The sequence below is a fragment of the Misgurnus anguillicaudatus genome, chromosome 14 (assembly GCF_027580225.2).
Source record: "Misgurnus anguillicaudatus chromosome 14, ASM2758022v2, whole genome shotgun sequence".
NCBI classification, from domain to species: domain Eukaryota; kingdom Metazoa; phylum Chordata; class Actinopteri; order Cypriniformes; family Cobitidae; genus Misgurnus; species Misgurnus anguillicaudatus.
The window spans coordinates 17,596,826-17,613,353 of NC_073350.2; the positions used below are offsets into that span (position 1 = coordinate 17,596,826).

The following is a 16,528-nucleotide window of genomic DNA, read 5'->3' on the forward strand; positions in this document are numbered from 1 at the left end:
TTAACTATTGAGAAATTATGTACTAAAATGTTTTCTTGTGATGTAACGGTGTAGTGGCAAACGTGTGGGGGGGGGGGAGAGCAGGGAGCAAAACAACAACGCCAGTCACAAGTTAAAACGAGAATTTTTTTTAAATGGCAGAGGATTTCCATAAGACAAGAGGATATTGAGTTATCCCCATCTGTGGCTAAAACAACTTATGACGTACTGTTCTTGTGACAGTCTTTTCTTATGGGATCTTGCGCATCATACGCTAAGCTACTATCTGGTGAATTTGTGTTGGATTTTAGCAAAAACTAGTTATTTTTATTTGTAAAGTTTTAAATATGGATATTTTTCTTACAAAATCGCATCGATTACCCTCAGAAGCCTGTATTTATCCCCCTGGAGCCATCTGGATTACTTGTGTAAAGGATGGATGCACATTCTTTAAATTCGAAGGAAGTGGACCCTATTCTAACTGTTATAAAGCTTGGAAGAGTTAGGATATTTTCTAAAATAACTTAAAATGTGTTCGTCTGAAAAATTATGGACATATGAAGAGTTTGGTTCCAAAACGAGATAACTCAAAAATCTTGTTTTTTGATTGTGTGTTCCAAATAATATCAATCAAACTGCAGTTGGTTTGTTTTGATTTAAGCCTCCAAAAAATACAGCTAAGTAGCACAATAAAAACATGATAACATATTATACCCTGGGGCTGTTGAATGCTTTATTCTGATTGGTTGAGAAATGTTCCATGGGTGTTGATTCTTTTTCAATAACTGCACACCTAACCTTTAAAATGTCTTAAAAAGGCACCAGAGCAATATTTTGGTAACCGTGGTATAAGCAGAATAATGAACTGTGGTCCTTTGAATTATTCGAAAATAATGCACACCTGCGGTGTACCGTCACTCCGCGAATAACCACCTTGGGTGTGCATTATTTTCTTATAATTCAATGGCCCGTCGTCAATTATTCCTTACATATTAAACATGTTTTGACCAAAATTTCAAAAATTGAGTAATCGCATTTTCGAACCAAACTCTTCATATGTATCTTGGATGACTTCAGGGTGAGTAAAACATGGTCATTTTCATTTTTGGCCGAACTATTGCTTTTGAAGTATTTACAAGTTTTCCGTATTTATGTTTTCCATGTTCCAATACGTAATGTTTTGCTCAAATTTCAACAAGAACCTGTTTGTTTTGCATTGTTAATTTTTTTTATTATTTATAGGAGCATAACAAAATAATTTGTTAATAACTTTGCAAAAACTAAATGTGTACTGACTTTATTCCATCTTTTTGCTGTATAGAAATGTGACTGGGATAGGTTACTCCCAACCTCAGATAGTCTTTTTTTTTAAAGACGAAGAAAACAAGGAAGCAGTCGTCACAAGGCCAGGGCCCCGGCTGATATTACAGTGGCAGAGGGAAGAGGTGGGGTCTGGCTCTCACTGCAGCATTAAACTAACTGCCAAGAGATGCTTGAACCTGGATCTCACAAAAATTGCACACACAGGGAATTCCACTTTAACAAAGAGGGTCATTGTTTTTATCTACAGTACTTTAACACGCAACACTGTATTTACTTTATTAAGGATAAATGAGGTTATGAGAGGGTGTACAATATATAAATATACATATGTAAGATTGTGTCTTACATAGTACTACAGTAAAGCAGCAAGTAGTGATTGTAAAGTACAGTACATTGTTGACTAACCTGTCTGTCATTGCAGTGGTCTCCACAACCGTCCTCTTCCTCAGAGGTGCGTCCATGGTCTTCCTCATTGGATACAGTGGCAGGTGCAGGTGCAGGACACACTGGGAATGGCTCAGTGTAGGCACTAGGAATAGATGACAGGAGATTTAGCATACTATAAATTGGTTAGTATTCATACAGGCTCTCATGCTACTGTATGCTTAACCCTGGGTCATTCTGAGCAAAGATCTGAGTACCTGAGAAAAACCAATTACAAATGCATTAACTAGTGTGACATTTCCACAAATGGCCAAGCAGTTATTTAAACAGGCTAAATACTGTACTGGTCAAATCAATGCTATTAACATCATAAATATATTAGTAGGAACATTAACCCTGGGTTAACAAGTGTACAATGCATGTCGAAGCTGTAGTGCAGAAGGGAGTGTACTTCCCCACACATAAATTACACTTATGGACGACCAGTGGTGTAGTGCAGGGTATACGCAGGTATATGGAGTATACCCACTTCTTATAGATGTCATGGGGTATTATAATAATAATATTAATTTCATAATGATCCTTACGCTGAGAAGTCAAGCAGCAAAGGTTAAGTGACAACACTGGCCAATCTTGGAGTGAAATATACACTCACCTAAAGGATTATTTCTCATTAATGCAATTATTATCTAATCAACCAATCACATGGCAGTTGCTTCAATGCATTTAGGTGTGTGGTCCTGGTCAACACAATCTCCTGAACTCCAAACGGAATGTCAGAATGGGAAAGAAAGGTGATTTAAGCAATTTTGAGCGTTTCATGGTTGTTGGTGCCAGACGGGCCAGTCTGAATATTTCACAATCTGTTCAGTTACTGGGATTTTCACGCACAACAATTTCTAGGGTTTACCAAGAATGGTGTGAAAAGGGAAAAACATCCAGTATGCGGCAGTCCTGTGGCAGAAAATGCCTTGTTGATGCTAGAGGTCAGAGGAGAATGGGCCCACTGATTCAAGCTAATAGAAGAGCAACTTTGACTGAAATAAACACTCGTTACAACGAGGTATGCAGCAAAGCATTTGTGAAGCCACAACACGCACAACCTTGAGGCGGATGGGCTACAACAGCAGAAGACAAAATACAAAATACAAAATATTCTAACAGATACAATCAAAACAAAAATACAGTTCTTTAGAAACAGATTTATCATTATCATCGGCTTAACAATCATTATCAAAACCACTCAATTCTAACTTACCATTTTATGTAATTCACAAAGTCCACACTCTAAAAAACGTTTGGTTGTTTCAACCCATAGTTGTGTCAAATATGGACAAACCCAACTGTTGGGTTATAAATAACCCTATGCTGAGTTGTTATTACTCAAGAATGGAATGAAACGACCCAACACTTGAGTGGAATTTAACCCCACTGTTGTTGTTTTTTTGCATATTTGACCCAATTATGGGTTAAAACAACTTTACTTTTTTTTTGAGTGCACTAACATCACTGTTATTATCAACATTCATGAAATCCCAAAGAGAAACTAAACTATTATGGTGGACACCAAATCCACAAACTCTGAACACAATCTCTCCATATCAAAAAACACAGAAATTGTGCCCTAACTGAATGTTTTTAATAGAGGGCACTTTGGTGTCCAGCGGAGCAGAAATTACCCTTTGCCAAGGAGAAACAAATTCCCCTTTTCATTTAAACAAGACCTGGTGAGAATAATTCATTTTTTCCTCCCCAGATCTCCTCATAGCAGTATCACGGATGACTGGGGCCAGATTGTGAGGACATTTACTGTTGCGAGCAGGCTTTGTGATCCTGTGGTGAGCACTTAAAGTGAAAAGAAGATACAGCCCTGCAGGATATGCAAATATGCGCAATGAAGCTCCTTATATACAATGGAGCTAAATAAGCAGATTCATATAGGCCTACAGTAGCCTATAAACATGAGGGTGAGCTAAGTGCACTTGATCATATGAGGCATTACCAAAATACTTTAGAATTTTTTGTGAAAATGATCTTCTGAGGTATGTGGCCTATATTGTTAATGATTTAAAAAGTTGCGGGTTAAAGTCAACATGGTGTAAACGTGTATGTGCTTAAGAGAGCCAAATGTTTACCTCAATAATACATTTAAACATGTTAAACAGACGTGTAAGGCCCATAAAGCAAATCATGTAATCGAATGATCATTGTGTGAAGGTTATAGGGCATGATAACAAAAATATAATTAGCCTATTATGTAATCTGTATGCAATTTCCTCGCAAGTACAGTGAAACAAATCAGTGTACGTGTATGCATACCCACAGTGTACAAAAGGTCTTAGAGGTGTCCAGCTGGGTGTCATACCACACAAGGACATAGTATATTTGCAGAAAGCACACACACACTGTCTGGAGGAAGTGGAAATTGCTCATTGCTCATAGCCAGCTGTACTGGGGGAGCTGAGATGACAGTTCATTTAGGGCCCAGATGAAGCACATACAGTAGGGGCCTTCAAGCAGGACATCACCACAATCTTCATTGATCTCAACAGCAACAGAGGACTCCATTTTCAGTGAAAGTAAGTTAAGAGTTAGCATAAGATAAAACAAGCAATTTCTTTTACTATACTATACTATAAATAAATTCTAACAAAACTTTTTATGTTCTCCAGGATGATATAAAACAAAACCACGTTCTTACTATCACCTCTGGATTTCAGATTGCTATATTGGTATCCTTTCTAGTGAGGCAATTGTCACAACACAACAATATTTTCTCGCATGTCAAGCATCTACTTAATAATAATTGCTTTGTGCTGTCAAACTGAACAATAATACTTAATATTAACATAAAGTCAAATTGATGCTATAAGTAAAACAAGGCGTATTTCATAATCCTATCCATCTTACATTATCTCCCTATAGGACAAAAGTGACGATTTACACAATCTCCTGTTTTCAACATTACCATTTATGAGAAGCAATTATGGAGCAAAGCACTTCACTTGAAAGCCGTTTTCCTTAAGGTACCCATGAGCTAAATTTACTGCCGAAAATTACAGAGAAAGTGCAATGATTTCCTATAACAGTCCTATATATCCTACTGCCTGCTGCTTTCCTGAGGCTTGTTATATGTAATTCAATTGATTTAAACTCTTGATAATAAAATATATGTTAGAAAACCAGTAAAACAAGTAGCGATGCTCTGTATGAATCCGTGTAATAGTGCTATTACGGAAGATAAGCATCGCTGAGATGACTTCATTATCAGACTTCATTGAACAAAGCGTTGGAAATTTGAATGCAGATGAGGAGAGAGAGTGATGGGCGAAATGTGTTTGGGAGATATATTTTAATATTTTGAACACATATAAAGTGTTGTTTATATATTTTTATTTAATTTGAGTTAATTTATACTTTATTTGTCATTTATTTAATAAAAAATGTATAATGCAATTGCTCATTAAGTTCAAATGATTGCGCACAGATTATTGTGGATCTTTTTACACAAGACGTTGTAAATATTATTTCAGTCGAAAAGGGGCTGCAGTATCAGAAAGACATGGAGAAAGCTGGGAACGATGACAACAACAACATCTTTGTGGGAGCCTTGCTTTCCTGACTGTGCCACACCTCACCTTGTTGTTTGAGTCGCAGGGGAGTCTGAGAGATCGGTATTGCCTGTCTCCACCCCATCCCACTGACCCCGTCCCCTCGCCCTTGTCCTGCATTTCCTGTAAACAGTGGCGTGGAGGCTCATTGGCTGGGTGTGTACTCTCTTGGGATAACCTGGCAATGACCTGAGCACTTCGGGCACCAGGCCCAACTCGACTGGATCAATCCAGGCCCGCACCCACCTCTTGAGTGTTTTAATGCAAATAGCACACAGCAAAATACAGACACGACTTAAAATAAAGACAGCTCCTCGATCGGAGGAAAACTCACACAAGCTGACATATAGCTATAGCAAATTTTCTTTGTAATATTATACATAGTAATAACCACATTATCATAATTAAGTGAACATGAGGGTCTGATGCACTGTGCCATTAAAGAGATGTATTAGCTAACAACTTTATCAGCTATTAAATAAACAACCATTCATATTAATGCAGCAAATGCTGGTCATCTTCTGTTCCTGTTCTATTTGCATTAAATGGTTTAGTCACTAAACTCTAAAACTTAAAATGCCTTAAAGACTAAGATACCAATGTGTTTCTAAACACATAAGGGAAAACATTTAACAGATGCGTAATGAAACATATTTATTAAAAAGCTAATTATGAATTTATTGAAAGGATAGCCCCTTGAGATGTGGCATCTCATTTTCAAGGGGGTCCCAAAAACATAAACAAATAATACAACACAAAACACAACCACATTACAAAACAAACACAAAATGCGGAACATGTCCCCCACACCCTCATACCATAGTTGAAATACAAAATCTCAGCATCATAAATCAATAACATCAACAGAAGACAAAATTTAAAGCAAAACAAAAAGAAAACAATAATAGTAATAATAAACCAATCAAAAACATGAACAAGTTATTTTAAGATAAGAAAATAATAAAATCCTGAAGCGGTTAAGAGAGGTAGTAGATCTCAAAGAAACAGGAAGATTATTCCAGTCAAAAGGAGCTTTATACTGAAATGACCTGCGTCCGACCTCAGTAAAGATTTTAGGAACAAGAAAGTAAGGATATTGCATATGTCTAAGTGAATAAGAAGACCCATATAGAGTCAGGAATTGTTTCAAATAAGATGGACAAACAAAATAAACACATTTAAAAATGAACAAAAACCAATGAAATTGTCTTCTTGATTTAGGATGTAACCAATTAAGCAATTCATACATATAACAGTGATGGGTACGATACGGACACCTTAACACAAATCTACACAAGGAATTATAGACAACATTAAGAGGCTTTAGGTAAATATCATAGGTATTTTGATAAACAATATCAGCATAATCAATAAGGGGTAATATTAACTGAGAGACAATTCTTTTCCTTACTTGAAATGTAAAACAATTGATTGAACGATAAAGTAAACGAAGACAATAATATATTCTACTAACCACATAATCAATATGGGGCTTAAAAGTAAGTTCAGAATCAAGCCAAAGGCCAAGGTATTTAAATGAATCGACTTTATCAAGAGTTAAGCCATCTTCAAAGATAATGTTCAAATCCAAAGAAGAAGAATGACAACGACGTGTCCCAAACATCATACAACAGGATTTCTTCTTATTAAGTATAAGACCATTATTATGAAACCATTTTTGAACCAAATTTAAATCAGATTGTAAATAATTCTGAATTTGTGTCATGTCCGAATTAGAAGTATAAATTACAGTGTCATCGGCATAAAGATGTACCAAACAATTTAAGCATATCTGAGGTAAATCATTAATAAAAATGGAGAAAAGCAATGGTCCAAGCGAAGAACCTTGTGGAACACCTTTTTCAACAATTACATAATCTGACTGAAAACCTTGAAAGACAACACATTGACGTCTATTATGAAGATAAGCACTAAACCAAAGGAGAGCATTTCTAGTTAGACCAATAGAAGACAATTTATCAAGAAGAAGATAATGATCCACCATATCAAAAGCCTTAGAAAGGTCAATAAAAATGGCACCTGTAGCTTGGCCTTTGTCGAAGGATGAAAATACATCGTTTGTGAATTTTGAAAGAGCAGTTGTGGTAGAAAAATTAGGTCTGAAACCAGACTGTAACGGAGATAAAATATCTGACGAACTAATAAATAAAGATAATTGATTGAAAATTAGTTTCTCAAAAATTTTTACGATAGTACAAATAATAGAAATTGGACGATAATTATTTACATCCGATGAGTCTCCAGCCTTAAACAAAGGAGTAACTCTTGCACATTTCCATACATGTGGAACAGAACAAGTAGACAATGATAAATTAAATAAATCTGCAAGAGGATACATTAATACATGAGCTGCCAATTTAATAAATTTGGCTTCCAGACCATCAGGACCAGTGCTAATATTTGTTTTTAAATCACATATAACATGATAAACATCAACAGGCATGATCTTCTTAAAGGAAAAATTGTTATTTGAAGTAATAGAATTTAAATACCCAGTAGTATAAAGATCGGGGCCCTGAGAACCACAAACAGAAGAAAAATGTTGATTAAAAGCTTGAGAGATAAGTAATGGATCAGATATAATTTCATTATTAAATTTTATATTTTGAATCAAGTTTTTAGAGGGTTTATTCAAAAGATTATTCAACTGATTCCAAAACTGCTTGGTGTTATGAAAATCCTGAGAAAAACGATCTTTATAATAATTGGCCTTAGAGTTCCGTGTTTCTACCTTGCATAAATTCCTCAAATATCTATAATTAGTATCTTATTTCTAATTATTTAATTTAGTGCCTAGGGTTTTTGGAGCAGGTTGGGAATTCTGTAGCTCACTTGGCAGAGCATCCCTGGGTTTGATATCAAGGAATATACATTCTGATACATCCCTTTCTTTCCATGTCTTCTTTGCATATTTGTATGCCTCTTTTTTATACAGTAAGCTTTTGTTATCATTTAAACCACTAGCTTTAGTTGCACTTTTATGTTTTCTAGATCAGTATTTTTATAGTGTCTATATGAAGAGCTTAGACGCAAAAGCCGCTAAACACCATATCCATTAAAAACAAAAGATTAACCGAATGCTCTCGGCACATAATATTATATATTCATCAAATGCTTTGGCTTCAAATTTGCTTAAAGGGGACATTTCACAAGACTTTTTTAAGACGTCCAATAAAACTTTGGTGTCTCCAGAGTATGTATGTGAAGTTCTAGCTCAAAATACTATATAGGTAATTTATTCTAATATGTTAAAATTGACACTTCGTAGGCGTGAGCAAAAATGTGCCGTTTTGGGTGTGTCCTTTAAAATGCAAATGAGATGATCTCTGCACTAAATGGCCAACCCAGTATCACAAAATTACGTACTTATAGTCACGTAAATTTTTAATTCTTTTCCGTGAGTCACACTGTCACGTTTTTCCGCGTTTATACTTGACCGTATCACGCATTTCTGTTTGTGTCCCTGTCACGTATTGGTTACAAACCTGTTTTGTCGCTTCGGTTTACAGTTAGATTTACATAAAATGACATCCTTACCAAAATCCCAACTCTAACCCTAACGCCAGAGGACGACGATGGTTTTAAAAATTATAAAATATAAAAAAATAAATCCGAAAATATAGTATAAACCAATACTTAAAGTGACATCCTAACACAAACACCAAATCTGACCCTAAACTGAAGCGACAATGGTTTGAAAATAGGAAAAAGCAGTTGAGTAACCGATACGTGACAGGGACACGTAAACAGAAATGCATGATACGGTCATGTATAAAGGCAAATAATTAAACATTTAAGTGACTATAGGTGCATAATTTCGTGATACAGGGTAGAAATGGCAGTGCTGTGGTTGGATAGTGCAGATTAAAGGGCGGTATTATCCCCTTCTAACATCACAAGGAGAGATCTATTTTTTCTACATACTTGCAGAGATTGGTTTACCAAAATTAAAGTTACTAGGTTGTTCTTTTTCACATTTTCTAGGTTGATTCAAACACTAGAGACCTAATTATAGCACTAAACATGGAAAAAGATTTTCATGATTTGTCCCCTTTAATCCCAGCCATTCAGAAATACCACTGAATTGGCAGAAACCATTAAGCAGCATGCCGATTTTTCAGGGAGGTTTTCTAAGCCAATAGAAGATGAATGGATGAATGACAGCGCACGTACGTCAGATTTTAATGTGGAGCTGCAAGAGTTTGAGGTTTCCCAAATATATTAGGAAGCTGACCGAGTTTTTTAGCCTTTACCATAATTCAGAAATAACAGTGAAGATTCACTAAAAACTTTTTAGTAAAGTGGAGATCTTCCCCCAAAAAGCTTGCATGCACTTAGAGGGTTTTGCACCAAAAGACAGTCAAATTTAATAATGAAATGACTAAAGTGACATTTGTGAAAATAAGTTATTCCAGTCTCCCACTAATAACCTTTGTATATTCAAACAGTCAATATAATGTTCCTAATAATTCTTTCACATACTCACTAACCAATGATGACTATTATTAAAATCCTTCTCTAATGGCATGTAAAATATTCTTTAGCATTTGCAATCTGTCACTGTCCCTTCATTGTGTCTCCATCCACCACAGTGGCAATGTCAAATTTTCTCTGCAAGTATTTAAAATACGAAACAAAAACAGGAGAGACAGAGGTTCTCTTGGGACAAACATCAGCTAATGGTGCACACACATAGGCCCATTTGCAAACATGCAATGCTGTTAAATTGCACAGCGACACAATGAGTCAATAATGTCACAAGAAGAAAGGTCTCTGATTCCCATATCATCTCCTGAATAATGGAGGATGCTCAAAAGTGTGGAACTTACACATTATGGCCAGAGGTAATATTTAGATATATTGAGTATTCACACTGTCCTCAGCACTTAAAAATAAGTCAATACCAGTTTACGGAGAAGTGCTGCAGTGAAGACAAGATTTTAAAGACCTGTTAATACTGTGGTTAGCAAAGAATGTTGAGGCTATTTACACCAGGTTTTTTTCTGGTGTTGAAAGCCTTTAAATAAAAAAAACACATTTCTGTGGTCCTTTTATTACTAAAGCCTCTGAAGCTGTATTATCATATGGGCTGTATCTTGCAATAATGAACATGAATAAAACTGATATATTTGTTCAGGTATGCTAACTTTTCACAGAAGTACTTAATTAGCAAATCATTTTTGATTGAAATTTATTTCTGGTTTGCTTTGCGCTGTCATCTCACTCTGTTGGCTTTTTAAAGGTGCAATTTGTAAGATATTTGCAGTAAAATGTCCAAAAACCACTAGGCCAGTGTTATATATTTTGTCCAGCTGATTAATATATCAATATATCAATATCTGTAATGTTTTCAACTACTTGTAAATCGTGAGAAAATTGCCATTCAAAACATTGTTATGGGGCAGTGCAGTCTCCTGTCAATGACGTTAATATCCATGTGACCCTTTGTCACCGCCTTTACTGACGTAAAAACCACATGACAACAGTGGTCGAGTTCGAAAATATAAAATGGCGGCCAAGGAAGCGACTGGAGCACAAATTTAGTATAAATAAAGGTATATTTTCACTTTTAACACATTTTAATTGCATTTCTAGCGAGAAATTAGTATTGTAGTTTTTAAATATGTGATTAGTTATCACAAAGGCGCTCTCTGTTTATATTTCAAACACGCTGCCTTTGAAGTGCGTTCGAAAGCCTTTCTCTGAGCTGCCTTTATGCCTCCGAAGTCATTGCCTCATGAGGCAGCGAGGCAACAAGTCACTGCCTTGAGTTTTCGGACGCAGCCAGTGTCGTGGACAAATGCGGAACTATGCGTTAGCGCCTGTCGGGCTACGCGCTTGCTTATGGACTTATACATTACTCTTTACCGTCTGCCGCTGGTTGTGTCAGCAAGACAGCTCCCATAAGCGTACAGGCCAACCAAACGACCCAAGAAGAGTTTGGAACAAAACGAAAGAAAGAATGAGGATCAATTTGGTGTTGCATTATCTGGATAGAGAGAGCTTCGCGACAACATTTAACTAGACAGAGATTCTGATCCTGCTTGTGTTTTACCCGATGGGTGAGTTGTTTTGATTCGTAACCCTTCAAAAAACGTATGCTATTATATTGATCACAACATTAGTGTGTAGACTGTAATCAGCGCGTCTTACCGCGGACAATATGCCCATCAAGAGGTATTGTACAGCAATATAAATGGTCATTTTAAGACACTTCACAATAAGATTTGTACTGTCAATACATTATGTGAAAAATCATTGTAGATTGTAAGTTGAAAACTTAATTCTGTGCTGTGTTAACCATCAAATTTGGACTAATAATGTAACATATATGACTAACAATTTCGTTTTGAACATCACATATAAACTTACATAATAAAATAAACGATGTCATCAAACGCAACATTTATAAGACTTGATTACCTTATCCATCAACGTGATTTCTCGTTTGCGCCCAGATTGACAGCTGGCCCGCCCAATCAGAAATGTAAAAAATACTACTCTGTATAGTTAGACATGTATACTACTTTATGTGGTGTAATTTATCTATTGCATGTTATGTTAAAAACAGTAAAATTATAAGTAAGCCTGATAACTATTTAAAAACTATTAAAGCAGTTGAATGTTGCGTTATAATGAAATATTCCCGAGCAGCTTTCAGCCATGATCACTTTGAGAACTTTTTTTTGCAAGCAAGTAGAAAACGTATTTTGAATAACAACACTTTATAAATATGTGCTGCGCGCTTTCCTCTCAATAACATAAACACACAACAAATATGACAGCGGGGTAAAAAATAGAAAGAAAACATCTGTGGCCGGTTGCATAAACATAGCCGTGACATTAAGACTGCGTCTTAAGAATGATTCTGACTAACTAGCAATTAGTTAGGGCTAATCAGTCTTATTATTTGGATTAAAATTAGACCAATCTACCTTTCTATGTAACATACTTAAAACAGTTATGATCAGTTTTGAAGGAAAAATTTCATGACTAACTTTTAAGACTAGTCTTAAAGTTTTATGCAACCGGCCACAGATCATAGTGATGTTGTTTGATATAGCGATATAGCAGCACTATAAGTCACGCCACGTTTATTGCTACACTTTATACAATATAGCCTATTGCTTTTAAGCAACAAATAGCCTATCATAACAACCTATAAGCCTACTGTGTAATTGAGACATTAATTTAAGAAATGCATTAAAGCAGAAAGACGTAGGCTGCGGAAATATAGTGGTTTCACTTCAATCCACACCACAGACGTTCTTGGTTTGCTTCTTATTTATTAAATCGAGGCAATTGTTTGATCAAACATTGATTAATATTAAGATACAATTTATACAAAACGAAATTCACTTTAAAGAAAGTCTTTCTACAAAACAAACCTCGCAAAACCGCTTGCCCGACGTCCGTTACGGGCGAATTCCTGTCGGGCTAAAAAAAATGATGCGCCTTGGCCGTCGGGCGGAGGAAAAAATATGGTAATGTGTTTGCATTCTCTCAGATTTAGTTAGGTAATTATGTTGTATGTAATTCGGCGTCATCTTGTTAGCCATTACTATCCTCACTAACAAGTGAAACTGTCAGGAAATGAAGTGAAAGAATTAAATCCATTATTCCTTTCGTTCACGTCTGATATGCGCGCTCCTCGGCTCCGCTCTTCACGAGTAGGCTTGCTCTTGTGCTCATCAAAAAGTATATTAAATGTTTATTTATTTGTCATTTCGTTTAACCCCAGAGTCTAACATTATTCTAGCACAGAGGTTTTCAATAGGTGAGGCGCGCCTCCCCAGGGGGGCGCCAAAGAGCCACAAGGGAGGCGCGACACGCGAAGAAAAAATAACGGCACACATCTGTACACATCTGTATGCAGCTCTATTGATATCTGTAATTGTGCGTGCGTGTATTATATTTAAAATGCATCATTTCCTTGTCCCAATTCAACAGAAGTCAGCATTAAGGGAGGAGACAGGACCCAGCAAAAAACGTAGGAAATATGATCCTGAATACTTAAAGTTAGGTTTTACCTGGTTGGGGTCTGAGGCTGCACCGCTGCCGCAGTGTGTGGTCTGCAAGGAGGTGCTAGCGAATGATAGCATGAGACCATGCAAACTTAGGCGTCACATTGAAACTAAGCACACAAATCTAGTGAACAAGCCAGTTGTAGGTTTTTTGAGAGGAAGCAGTTTGTTCCGTATTTTATGAAAATTAATTTAGTGCAAATACATGACAGACACATAGCTTCTAATATGTCAGCCACGAACGAAGACCGCGTCATTTGTATAAGAAAACCCTGACGGTGCGTTAATTTCTCCCTCTGTTTGTCTATGATCAGCGTAGCGTTTTTAACATCTTGCAGCGCCATCAGGAAATGCCCTTTTAATTGGTTGTGTCAGTCGTTGTGATGTCACGTATCATAGCAACGCTGACGACAAGTGACAACAGCGGGAAATGTAAAAATGACTGCATCCGAGCAGCCGGCGAAAAAGAAACGAGCACAAAAACATAGAATTGATTGGGAAAATGACTATCCGTGGCTGGAATGCGTGAGGGACAATGAATACAAGGCCAATTGTATCATATGCCGTCGCGTTTTTTTCTGTTTGTCATGGCGGAGTGTGTGATATAAAGCAGCACGCATGAGGAGATAATCACAAGAGGAGCGAGAGGCTGCGGGCACAGGATGGAGCAATGTCAAGGTTCATTGTCCATCAGTCGTCTCCAGAGGCTCATATGGTATGTAATTATGTGGATTTTTAAAACTCAAATATAGTTGATAAGAAAGTGATTATATTAAAAAAGATAGTACAGGTTTAGACTAACAATCCACATCTCTCCAGTGCTCCCTCCCGTCTCATAATGTGTTAATCATTTCTGATGGGTTTCTTATTAAATAATTATGGATTTAGATAGCTCAAGCGTTAAAAAGGGGTGGGGTCTTTGAAGAGGGCGTATTATAAACTTAACAAAACCATGGTTCATTGCTGGCAAAATGATCATGATAGCCTTTATATTTCACATCTATGTGGTTCAGTCTTGTATACTTATTAGGCATACTTTGCTATTCATTAAATATTTAGGCCTAAGAAGTTGTATGAAATATATTTATATTTTCACCAGAAGTCTTCATTTCAGGTTTTTTTTTTCAAAATTCTCTTCTGTGGGATCATGTCACCGGACCAAGGCATTGAATGCATAAATTGGTTGGGCCATGGGGTTGATGCCGCTCGTAGCACACATTATGTGAATGGCATTTTGTTTGTTTTTTAAGGTGTTATGTGGCTGAAATCGTTAAAAAAATGTGATGAAAATATGTTAATCTGTTCGATCTGATATACCTGCAATGCAGTTAACTGTTAGATGTTATGTGTTCCGTGAACAAACAGCGTTGTTTTTTATTGATCAGAGAGCTGTCCATTGTGCTGATTTTGTTTGAGACGATCTCCTTCAAATATGCGCAGAAACACGCACCGACTGCAGCCGTGGAGTGTCGTTAGGTGTATTTTTGGCGCGTGTTGTATTGTTGTATTTTTAAGCAGGTTTTGTTGACTTGTCAACTGATGCTCAGTGATTTTAAGCCTCAATTAGGCCTGCATGAAGTTGGAAATTATTTGCTGTTGCAGAGAATCATTTATGAATGCACTTTTGAAAAAGTTGTGGAAATAAAATGTTTTCAATCAGATATTTAAAGTCATCATAGCCTGGAACACACAAAAGATGGCATTACTGCAGAGGCGTGTGCACTCAAAAAAATAACTCATTGGATGAGTTATGTCAAAGAGTTACCCATTTATGTCAGTATTATGCATTGCAATTGTGTTTGAACAAAAAAACTAAAACAAACGTGTAGCATTAAACTAAACTACTTAAACAAAACAAACAACATTTAAAAATCTTTTTTTTAATGTGTGGGTTAGGGCAGGCGGACGGGATTTTGGGGAGGGGGGGCTTGGCTGTCCTTACCTACTCTAAGGGGAGGCTCACATTCACCCAATTTGAAAACCCCTGTTCTAGCAATTCCCTTTTTCTTTCTTTATTTAGTAAGTTAACTTAAATATGTGAGAACGAAAATATATTTTTAGTGATTTGCATGAAGAGAATATGATGTTAGAAGCTTCATTTTAAGCATTTAGTAGCCGTATTTATTTAAACACTTTAATAGGTTATTTAAAAAAAGTATAAGGTTTTTTGGGGTTCATTTATATTTCCTGTCACTGTGTGCAGGTTCTTTTTTGTAGGCTATGAGAGCCCAATATTTTTTTTACCAAAAAGGCTTAATAAATGTCACGTTGCATTACAATTTAAAGTATCAATAATGTCAAAAATGTGACGTGCAGTTCGGGTGTGTGTGTATGCTGTTTAAATTAGTGTTCTGAAGTTTTGACGAATTTTATAGACTTGTTATAGTTTCTTATTCAAAAGTGACATCCATAGATTCAGGCCCACCCGGACTTAATCCATGCCCACCCATATGTCACGTTCTGCATCCGCCACTGATCAGCGGTTGAGTTAAAGACTACAAATCCCATAATTCCACGCTGCTTCAGAGCGTCATTAAACAACGACATTTGATGTTATTGTGTTTTGGCGCCATCTAGTGGTAAAAATTCTACGTATTCCACCTTTAATTGATTTTATTATAAAAGGATAGCAAGCATGAAAATGCTAAAAGTTTTTTTAGAAATTGATTTCTAAAAAACACAGAATCAAATGAGGAACAATCAAGATACTACTACAATAAAAGCTATTCTGTAAATTTCCCAGGCGTTACTTCGGAAATCTGATTATAAAACTACCCAGAGGCCACTTGAAACAGCGTGTGCCTTTAACTACATTGGTAATGGAGCAGAGATTTCTAATGATGACTCTAGGCCTAGGGTAAAGTGAGAGGGTCATACGGTCAAAAGAAGGTCAAAGAATCACTCTTCTTTACACCTTTTAAATCCATTATATCCCAAAAGCCTAATAAACACAACACACACGAAACTTGCCTTAATAACACCATTATTAATGCAACCAAAATGCTCACCCAAGGGACAGAAAATCCTCTGTTTTATTCTCTATTCCCTTCCACTCAGCTACATCAGGCTGTAAGAGCATTGCAATAAAGGTGATAAATAGCCTTAACGTTTAATCCGCTTTCTCTCCAAACTGAACTATTTGTATCATTGAACTATTGCATTGTATCCTTTGTCACACAGAGAGGG

At 36.3% G+C, this 16,528-nt stretch overlaps 1 protein-coding gene across 2 annotated transcripts in view; it reads right to left on the bottom strand.

The window, feature by feature from the left end:
* The window catches only part of fgd5a (FYVE, RhoGEF and PH domain containing 5a), a 55,036-nt gene that overhangs the window by 33,318 nt on the left and 5,190 nt on the right, over nucleotides 1-16,528 (bottom strand). For both annotated transcript variants that reach the window (XM_055183860.2, XM_055183859.2), the window contains exon 3: nucleotides 1,708-1,831. In XM_055183860.2, coding sequence (XP_055039835.2) covers nucleotides 1,708-1,831 — 124 coding nt within the window. The remainder of the gene's footprint in view (nucleotides 1-1,707; nucleotides 1,832-16,528) is intronic.